Source organism: Dendrobates tinctorius, unplaced genomic scaffold (genome assembly GCF_039654945.1).
Source record: "Dendrobates tinctorius isolate UK_male_01 unplaced genomic scaffold, ASM3965494v1 ptg000017l, whole genome shotgun sequence".
In the NCBI taxonomy this organism is placed as follows: Eukaryota; Metazoa; Chordata; class Amphibia; order Anura; family Dendrobatidae; genus Dendrobates; species Dendrobates tinctorius.
In genome coordinates, this window is record NW_027361685.1 from 13396991 (window position 1) to 13408032 (window position 11042).

General features: G+C 41.6%; 1 protein-coding gene across 2 annotated transcripts in view; it reads left to right on the top strand.

Moving 5' to 3' along the window:
- LOC141082292 (uncharacterized) overlaps positions 1–7859 on the top strand; it is a 987535-nt gene extending 979676 nt beyond the window's left edge. For both annotated transcript variants that reach the window (XM_073566242.1, XM_073566243.1), the window contains exon 7: positions 6029–7859. In XM_073566242.1, coding sequence (XP_073422343.1) covers positions 6029–7722 — 1694 coding nt within the window. In that variant the 3' untranslated portion in view covers positions 7723–7859. The remainder of the gene's footprint in view (positions 1–6028) is intronic.
- The last annotated feature ends 3183 nt before the right edge of the window (positions 7860–11042 follow it).

An 11042-nucleotide genomic window follows, 5' to 3' on the forward strand; every position in this document is an offset into this window, starting at 1 on the left:
TCTTCCACAGCACCCATCCTAGCATCCGCCTTGTTTAGTGCCTCTTTAATTCCAATAATTTCTTCCTTAATATTATCAACCCGGCTGCTCAACTTAGTCAGTGTTTTTTTACAGAACAATACCACCAGAAAGACATCTTTTAAAGTTGGTTCCCCTTCAGGGCCCTCCTCGTCAGCTTCACTATCCTCCTCTTCAGATGCACACTCAGAGACAGTGACTCCCCCTCCCCCCTCCTCCCTGCTTTCAGCCTCTCCTGCAGCTTCGTTGCTCATTCTCTCTCCCTCCAGCACAGTACCTTCTCCGGTGCCCCCCTCATCTTCCCTTGCAAAGCGCTGCAGCTTCTGGATAATTTGTGACCTTCTGCCATAGTTCTCAGTCAGTCTCTGTGCCTCCTCCACTCTCCCGGCGCCATCTTGTGCAGCCACACTGCCGTCCTCCCCGACGTCTTTCTGCCTCCTCCTCCCCATCTCCGCACTCTTCTTCACTCCCGGTGTCTCCACTCGGCCCTCGGGCACCCACCACAGCAGTAAGTGTGCACGGGTCTCTGTTATGTTGGCCTATTAAGGATTATTCTTCAGAATGACAGTGGAGCTCCTCAGCCTCACGTCCTCTCACATCCGCGCCAGGCCACGCCCCAGTCGAGAGCGGGTTTCTTTAGTAATGGAGTAACGATGGCTTGTTTGAAGGAGAATGGGAAGATGCCCGAGGAGAGGTTAAAGATTGTAGTTAGGTGAGTTGTGATGACTGGAGAGAGAGGGAATGGGGTCGGTCGTGCATGTAGTCGGACGAGAAGAAGACAGGAGTCTGGAGACTTCTGTGATGGGATCAAATGTGGAAAGTGAGCCATGGGAATCACAGCACTTGGTGGTTGGGTGCAGATTTCCTGACGGATATTATCTATTTTTTCTGTAAAGTGGGAGGCCAGGTCATCAGCACAAATGTCTGTGATAGGGGCTTGTGCTTTCGGCCTGAGGAGGGAGTGAAAGGTGTCAAAAAGTTTCTTGGGGTTGTTGGCTAGTGAGGAGATCAGGGTGGTGAAGTAGCTCTGTTTGGCGAGGCGAAGGGCAGCGTTATAGGTTCTTAACATAAATTTGAAGTGGATGAAGTCTTCTGGTGTGCAGGTTTTTCTCCATAGGCGTTCAGCACTCCTAGAGCATCGCTGGAGAAGTTGAGTTTGCGATGTGAGCCAGGGCTGTTTCACTCTGTGCTTGGAGGTTCTGAGGGTGAGGGGAGCTACTTGGTCAAGGGTGCTTCGAAGAGTGTCATTGTAGTGATGAACAGCCAAATCCGTACAGGAAAAAGAGGAGATTGGGGACAGTGATGAGTGTAGTCTCTAATAGATGCTACTACGCAGGCGCCGCCATCGCCGGTGACAATTTGCTGGATGTAATTTTTTTCTATGCCTCACAATAGCCACAATATAATAGGCATTATCACCAATAATATCAATGCTATTATATGCATTATGTAATAATGGGGGCAGGTCAGTGAGGGATCAGCGACCTGTCATAAGCCAATACAGATGAACATGTAATCAGAGCACCACATAAGTCTCATTGACAGTTACAGGAATCGTTTGATCGCAGTGATTGCCTCAAAAGGTTGTGCAACAAAATATTAATCCTTTCACGCCAGAACCTGTTTTTGCCTTTGTGACCAATTTTTTCAGCTCTGACCAGTGTCACTCTATGAGGTCATAACTCTAAAATGCTTGAAGGAATCCTGGTGATTGTGAGATTGTTTTCTTGTGACATATTGTACTTTATGATAGTGGTAACATTTATTTGATATGACTTGCGTTTACTTGTTAAAAAAGAAAACTTGACAAAAATTTTGAAAATTTTGCAATGTTCACTTTTTTTAATGCTCTTAAATCAGAGAGTCATATCGCACAAAATAGTTAATAAATTAACATTTCCCACATGTCTACCATCAGCACAATTTTGGAAACAATTTTCTTTTGTTAGGAGATTATAAGGGTTAAAAGTTGACCAGCGATTTCTCATTTTTACAACAAAATTTATAAAACCATTTTTTTTAGGAACCACCTCACATTTGAAGTGAGTTTGGGGGTCAATATCAGGGCTGTGGAGTCGGTAAGCCACAGTTGCGACTCCGACTCCTGGATTTTATCAGGCTCCGGCTCCGACTCCGACTCCTTCATAAATGGCCAATTCATAACAACAAATTTACTGTTGTAAAATATTAAACATCGTGCTTATTCAGTTTCTCACCATCATATAAGTAATCAGACCACTTAGAGCAAAAACTACATTTATTAGAATACAATTAGAATATAGCAAATAACTTTTATAAACTTTTCTAAACTGTAAGTAAATATGCAATAAACACTTTTATGCAGTTAATACGAAGAAATCTATAAATTTGTCCTCAGAAAAAGTATTGCCTCTGTCAGATCCTCCTTCATGGATGCCCTCAAATCTGATCTAATTATTTTGAGAGCAGAGAACAACCTCTGTACACTAACTTGTGTTGGTGGCAAAGCAGTAACCACTCGGGCAACATCTCTGACAATGTCAGGATACAGAGGAATCGCTTGTTGCACTGTTATTTTTGATGAACGGTCAAATTTCTCAATTTCTTTTAGTGCACATGAAAAATTCTGCTGAAATGTACTGGCTGTGTTCCTTGATGGGGATGACTCTTCTTCTATGCGGGAACGCTTTGCACGGTCCTTGTGATCCAAATATTTTTCAAAATTAAATTCTTCATCAGTTGATGATGAGGGTGAAGATGTGGCAGGACGACCAAATTCTTCTTGTTCCTCCTGACTGTTCTGCAACCCTTTCATCCTTACTGCTATTTCAAACAGAGCTTCTTTTCCTTTACTTAGCTGTTGATCATCTAGAAGAATCCGATGCATTGGGTCTACATAAACAGCTGCCAAAAGAATGTTATTTTGTAATAGTAGCTCCTCTCTCCGTTTCATTGATGTAGCAATGCCACTTGCAATTAACCCTCCTCTTTGGGACAGGCGAAACATCAGGTTCTTCCACTCCTTTAAGAAAATACCTGGAGTTAAGTCCTCTGCTTGTAATTTTTTAGTCACTGTAAATGGGTGCTCTAGCAATTTTTCCAGCTCAGTCACATGATTCCACTGACTTTCATTTAGCGTCAGTTAAGGGTTAGCCATGTCTACAAGAAAGGTTTTCAGTTCAACCAAGCGCTGAATCATTAAGTAAGTACTGCCTCATCGTGTGGCTTGATCAATAATTGCCCCTTTTCCAGCACGTCTCTTCAAAATTGAGTCAACTTTAGGGGTTCTGGCAACAGTAGCCAATTTTCTCACCTTGCCAATCAGTGCAGCAGCATGTCCTTCTTGCAGACTGTCTCTTATAGCCAGCTGTAGCGTATGCACAACACCGCATGTGATGAATGAAAGAACATATTGACACAGTTTCAACAAGATCATCTAAACTATCATGTTGCTGTTCATCTGAAGCAACTTCAGTTTGCTCCTCAGTTACAATACTGTGTTCCTCTATTTCAAACATTTCTGTGTCTGTGGACCCAGAATGTTCTTCTAGCTGCTGGTCACCATCATTACTCTCATTCATTAGCTTAATAGTACTTATCATATTTGAAGCATTGTCAGTTACGACAGAAAGAACTTGCTCTTTTTTAAGTTCATAGTCTTGCAGAACCTTTTCCACCAAGACCTGGAGAAACTCACTGGTGTGATGAGCTTTGGTGTCTTTTAAGGCCAATGTCTTGGTAACTATTTCATTTTTGTCACAAACAAATCGGACATTGATGGCAAAATAGTTCACTCTGTGACGTGTGCAGGCATCCATTTTAAGAAACAGAAAGCGTCCCTTGAAAGTTTTTTTAAGTTCTTCCTTTTGTTTAAAAGCTTCTTCGATTACTAATTTTCTAATTCTCTCTCCAGAGAAACACCAAGCTTGCGGGCCATTTCCCCATTCAGACACACAAAAGCTGGTCGTGAAAATAATGAAATAGGCACACTATCCTTTACAACAAGCTCTATGATCTGTTTTTGAAATGTATCTACTGTCATTGTCACAGTAACTTTGTCACTGACAAAATATCTTGCAACTGATGGCTGCAAAGTTCTCTGCTCCTTTGTTTGGCTGGAAGAGCTGGGCACTGGTTCATTGGTTTGGCTGCAGTCTTTCTCATCCACTGCTTTCAGTACTTCTGGATGAAAGCGCTGTAAATGTCTCTTTAGCTTAGAAGCTCTGGTAGGAGCATTTTTATCTTTGCCTGAATATGCACTCATCTTGGCTTCACAGCATTTGTTTTCGTCTGGATCATTTGTCATACACAGACAGACATAATGTTTTCTATCTTGAGTGATGGTGAAATGTTCAAATACAGCTGATTTAATGTGATGCTTCTTTGACATTCTCAGGTTTTTAATGTTGCATTCACAATCCAAATGACAATTGTTTTTCCTAAAAACAATTGTACAAAATTATTGCCAGGTCGTACAACTGATATAGTGGTCAGTAATACTGTTATTATTCCTCATGTACTCACAGTTAACTGATGCAAAGTTTGTTGAAAGGATAATACTTCTTACAGTCTTCCTCTTAGTAGCAGGCAGCTGTGAGATGCTTGGAAGACGCACACCTAGTATGATCTAGTCTAGAGGAGGAGCTTTACTACTAAGAATTTGCAACATATTTTCACTTTCAGTTTCATACATTGTAAGTAGGGGGGTTGGGGCAGCATGAGGTTAACCAAGTATAAGATTAGATAAGGGCAGTGGAGAACAGTGACACACAAGAAGTAAGAAATGTCTCTATTTCCAGCAGAACTGCTTATCACTGTTGTTCATAGTTTGATAGAACATATATATTTGAGTAACATTTATAAAATTCATATGAAAGTTCAATTATGAAATATTAATACATTTTTTTTAAAGCTGGAGTCTGTACATTTCTACCGACTCCAACCAAAACTAACTCCGACTCCGACTCCACAGCCCTGGTCAATATGACAGAAAATACCCAAAAGTGTCACCATTCAAAAAAAAACTGCACCCCTCAAGGTGCTCAAAACCACATTCAAGAAGGTTATTAACCCTTCAGGTGCTTCACAGGAATGAATGGAATGTGGAAGGAAAAAATAAACATTTCTATAACAAGAAATTTTCCTTTAGACGTAGTTTTTTTTTTTTTCGCAAGGGTAACAGGAGAAAATGGATTATACATTTTGTTTTGCAATATCTCCTGAGCATGCCGATGATACCCCATATGTGGGGGAAATCTACTGTTTGGGCACACTGCAGGGCTGAGAAGGGAAGGCGCGCCATTTAACTTTTTGAATGTAAAATATGCTGGGATAATTAGTGGTTGCCATGTCGTGTTTGGAGAGCCCCTGATGTGCCTAAACAGTGGAAACCCACAAGTGACCCCATTTTGGAAACTAGACCCCCCCCCCCCAAGGAAATGTGTGATGGGCATTTTGAGCTTCCAAGTGCTTCTTAGAAGTTAATTACGTAGAGCCGTGAAAATAAAAAGTCATGTTTTTTCCACAAAAAATGATCTTTTCGCCCTCCATTTTTTTTTCCAAAGGGTAACAGGAGAAATTGGACCCCAAAAGTTGTAGTGCAATTTGTCATTGGTGTGCGCCAATTCAAGAGCACTAGGGACAGCGCTAGTACTGGGCATTGTTCCCTGAGTTGGAGACATTTCTCCAGAAGCGCTATTTGTCCTTCTTGTTGTACTGGTCCTTGTGTGTGAGGATGGACCAGAATCACTGCTCATTTCTGAGCTATCACTGTCGCTGCTACTAAAGCCCTCGAAATCCACATCGCCATCTGACACTGCACTTTCTTCACTGTCAGAACATAAAAGTGCATAAGCCTCCTCTGCACTATAATACTGACGGACCATTTTAACCATTTAACCCTAACAGTAACCCTAACTTTAGTCTGACTTTAGCCTAACAGTAACCCTAACAATAACCCTTACTTTAGCCTAACAGTAACCCTAACTATTGTATTAACTGTAACCTGCCTAATCTGTTTTTCTATTGACAGATGAAGTGAATGCCATTACTCCAGATATATCATCATCCATTCACAGCAAAGATCTGTCATCTGATCCTATGAAACAGGTCCCATCTTCTGATTCATTACTGACTACTAAGGAAAATCAAAGTCACAAAAGAGGCATTAAAACACAAACTGCTCCTAAAGCAAAGAAGCCATTCTCATGTTCACAATGTGGGAAATGTTTTAACCACAAAAGGAATCTTATTAGTCACCATAGAACTCACACAGGGGAGAAGCCTTTTTCCTGTTCAGAATGTGGGAAATGTTTTAACCACAAAGGGAATCTTGATGCACACCAAAAAACCCACACAGGAGAGAAGCCTTTTTCATGTTTAGAATGTGGGAAATGTTTTACTCAGAATTCAAGTCTTGTTACACATCAGAGAATTCACAGAGAAGAGAGGCCATATTCATGTTCAGAATGTGGGAAATGTTTTAACCGGAAATCACAATTGGTTGATCACCATAGAACCCACACAGGAGAGAAGCCTTTTTCATGTTCAGAATGTGGGAAATGTTTTACTCAGAATTCAACTCTTATTGCACATCAGAGAATTCACAGAGAAGAGAAGCCATATTCATGTTCAGAATGTGGGAAATGTTTTAAATGGAAATCACAATTGGTTAATCACCATAGAACTCACACAGGGAAGAAGCCTTTTTCCTGTTCAGAATGTGGGAAATGTTTTAACCACAAAGGGACTCTTATTAGTCACCACAGAACTCACACAGGGGAGAAGCCTTTTTCCTGTTCAGAATGTGGGAAATGTTTTAACCAGAAAAGGAATCTTGATGAACACCAAAGAACTCACAAAGGAGAGAAGCCTTTTTCATGTTTAGAATTTGGGAAATGTTTTACTCAGAATTCAAGTCTTGTTACACATCAGAGAATTCACACAGCAGAGAAGCCATATTCATGTTCAGAATGTGGGAAATGTTTTAACCGGAAATCACATTTGGTTGATCACCATAGAACTCATACAGGGGAGAAGCCTTTTTCCTGTTCAGAATGTGGGAAATGTTTTAACCACAAAGGGACTCTTATTAGTCACCACAGAACTCACACAGGGGAGAAGCCTTTTTCCTGTTCAGAATGTGGGAAATGTTTTAACCAGAAAAGGAATCTTGATGAACACCAAGGAACGCACAAAGGAGAGAAGCCTTTTTCATGTTTAGAATGTGGGAAATGTTTTACTCAGAATTCAAATCTTGTTACACATCAGAGAATTCACACAGCAGAGAAGCCATATTCATGTTCAGAATGTGGGAAATGTTTTAACCGGAAATCACATTTGGTTGATCACCATAGAACTCATACAGGGGAGAAGCCTTTTTCCTGTTCAGAATGTGGGAAATGTTTTAACCAGAAAAGGAATCTTGATGAACACCAAAGAACTCACAAAGGAGAGAAGCCTTTTTCATGTTTAGAATGTGGGAAATGTTTTACTCAGAATTCAAGTCTTGTTACACATCAGAGAATTCACACAGCAGAGAAGCCATATTCATGTTCAGAATGTGGGAAATGTTTTAACCGGAAATCACAATTGGTTGATCACCATAGAACTCATACAGGGGAGAAGCCTTTTTCCTGTTCAGAATGTGGGAAATGTTTTAACCAGAAATCACAATTGGTTAATCACCATGGAACTCACACAGGAGAGAAGCCTTTTTCCTGCTAATGTGGGAAATATTTTAACCAGAAAGTGCTTCTTGTTAGACGTCAGAGCAGTCACACAGAGGAGAAACCTTTTTTATTTTCTTAATGTGGGAAATGTTTTACTTGGAAATCAACTGTTAATAAACATCAGAGATGTCACATAGGGGAGAAGACTTTTTTATGTTCATATTGTTGGAATAGTTTTAGCCAAAATTGAATCTTCTTAAATGGGTTGTCTCTTGTCATTCCTCATGTTTGCTGACAAAAGGATAAAACTAAGTTTTATTAATTCCAAATATAAAACTATACCCATAATTCATCCCCTGAAGGTTAGTCAATAGGTGACTAATAGAAAAAACATGTACCCCACAGTTCAGTACAGTACATAGGGTGAGGTGATGTATACACACTCACTCTCCAAGCCTCTCATTTCTATGGGTTTCATCGTCCTCACCAAAGACGACTCATCAGGAGACTATTTAATATTGACCTACACTCACTGGCCACTTTATTAGGTACACCTGTCCAACTGTGTGTTAAGACTTAATTTCTAATCAGCCAATCACATGGCGGCAACTCAGTGCATTTAGGCATGTAGACATGGTCAAGACAATCTCCTGCAGTTCAAACCGAGCATCAGTATGGGGAAGAAAGGTGATTTGAGTGCCTTTGAACGTGGCATGATTGTTGGTGCCAGAAGGGCTGGTCTGAGTATTTCAGAAACTGCTGATCTACTGGGATTTTCACGCACAACCATCTCTAGGGTTTACAGAGAATGGTCCGAAAAAGAAAAAAAATCCAGTGAGCGGCAGTTCTGTGGCCGGAAATGCCTTGTTGATGCCAGAGGTCAGAGGAGAATGGGCAGACTGGTTCGAGCTGATAGAAAGGCAACAGTGACTCAAATTGCCACCCGTTACAACCAAGGTAGGCAGAAGAGCATCTCTGAACGCACAGTGCGTCGAACTTTGAGGCAGATGGGCTACAGCAGCAGAAGACCACACTGGGTACCACTCCTCTCAGCTAAGAACAGGAAACTGAGGCTACAATTTGCACAAGCTCATCGAAATTGGACAGTAGAAGATTGGAAAAACGTTGCCTGGTCTGATGAGTCTCGATTTCTGCTGCGACATTCGAATGGTAGGGTCAGAATTTGGCGTAAACAACATGAAAGCATGGATCCATCCTGCCTTGTATCAACGGTTCAGGCTGGTGGTGGTGGTGTCATGGTGTGGGGAATTTTTTCTTGGCACTCTTTGGGCCCCTTGGTACCAATTGAGCATCGTTGCAACGCCACAGCCTACCTGAGTATTGTTGCTGACCATGTCCATCCCTTTATGACCACAATGTACCCAACATCTGATGGCTACTTTCAGCAGGATAATGCGCCATGTCATAAAGCTCGAATCATCTCAGATTGGTTTCTTGAACATGACAATGAGTTCACTGTACTCAAATGGCCTCCTCAGTCACCAGATATCAATCCAATAGAGCATCTTTGGGATGTGGTGGAACGGGAGATTCGCATCAGGGATGTGCAGCCGACAAATCTGCGCCAACTGTGTGATGCCACCATGTCAATATGGTCCAAAATCTCTGAGGAATGCTTCCAGCACCTTGTTGAATCTCTGCCACGAAGAATTGAGGCAGTTCTGAAGGCAAAAGGGGGTCCAACCCCTTACTAGCATGGTGTACCTAATAAAGTGGCCAGTGAGTGTATATTCAAATGAGACTAGACAAAAAAAAAAACTAAAATCATTTATCATGTTATCCAAAACAGTCAGAAAACTAGCCCCATATTGGCAGATCCCAGAACTCAAACTATATACTTTGTAAGTTTATAAGTCACTCCAGTGTCAGGAATAGATAGTATGTGAAAATACAGTATAATTCTTGTGTTTTTCTCCTATAGGGACTTCCCTAGTTTGGTAATGTAACTGCTGTTAATTAGTAGTGCAGACAAATTATCCTAGACTAAACTCAGTCTTCAGACGGCCCAATACGTACCACTCAGGGAAAACTTACCTGCTCCAAAGATCATTAGCAGCTTCTAACTAATGGCCATGCTGCGGTCTGTCAGGGAATGAGTGCAATATCGTTATAAAGACTAGGGATATGTGCAATCATAATGTCTGGGAGATCTGTGCCATTATTTAGTATGAATATGGAAACTATCTCTGAAAGGTAAGTGCTCCCTGAGCGGTATATACTGTATTTTCACATACTATCTATTCCTGACACTGGAGTGACTTATAAACTTACACAGTATATAGTTTGAGTTCTGGGATCTGCCAATATGGGGCTAGTTTTCTGACTGTTTCGGATAACATGATACATGATTTTAGGGTTTTCTTCATCTAGTCCCGCTTGAATATAGTTCAATATCAAATAGTCTCCTGATGAATGAATGAATGAATCCAATGAATATTCATTTCTCTTAAGTAGCGGCACACGTGACCGCCAGCAGCAGCAGGAAGCCGGTGGCTGACACTGCGCGCTACTGAAGAGTAATGAATACTCACCGCTATCTCTGATGAACAGTCCCGGTGAGCACTCCGGCAGCTGTGCAAATAACGCTATAACAACGCATTCCCATGCAATCCTATGGGAATCCGCAATTGCTGTGCCCATGCCGTGGATTTTTCCGCTGTAGAATCGCATCGCAGTAAAATCCGCACCATGTCCATTAATTTTGCGGAATCTCGGCGATTCCGCTGCTATAGGATTGCATTGAAACGCTCACTTTACACATGTGGCTATGCCCACTATACGTAAAGTGAGTGCTTCATGTGCGGATGGTACCCAGGGTCTGGAGGAGACTTTCCTCCATGCCCTGTGTACCATATTTCTGTACAAAATAGAATTAAAATTAAAAAAATGGATATCTACCCTCTGTCGGCCCCCAGCGATGCTGCCAGCAACTTCCGTTCCCAGGGATGCATTGCGCGAATGAGCTTTGTGACGTCACGGTTGCGTGACAGCTACGTCATCAGAGGTCATTCGCGCAATGCATCTCTGAACGGAAGTTGCTGGCAGCGTCGCTAAGGACCTGGAGGACTTTGGGGGCTGACAGGGTAAGTATACACATATTTTTTTATTTTTAACATTCTATCTTTTACTACTGATGCTGCATAGGCAGCATCAATAGTAAAAAGTTGGTCGCACTTGTCAAGCACTATGCTTGACAAGTGGGACCAACCTGTATCACTTTTTCAAGCGATGCTTCAAATCGGTTGGAAAGCGCTAGCATTATGGAAGCTAAAAATGCTTGTGTTTTGCCGGAAAACGCTTGCAAATTCCGCATGCATTTTACCCACGGCAGGGAGTTGTGGAAATGCTGCAGAC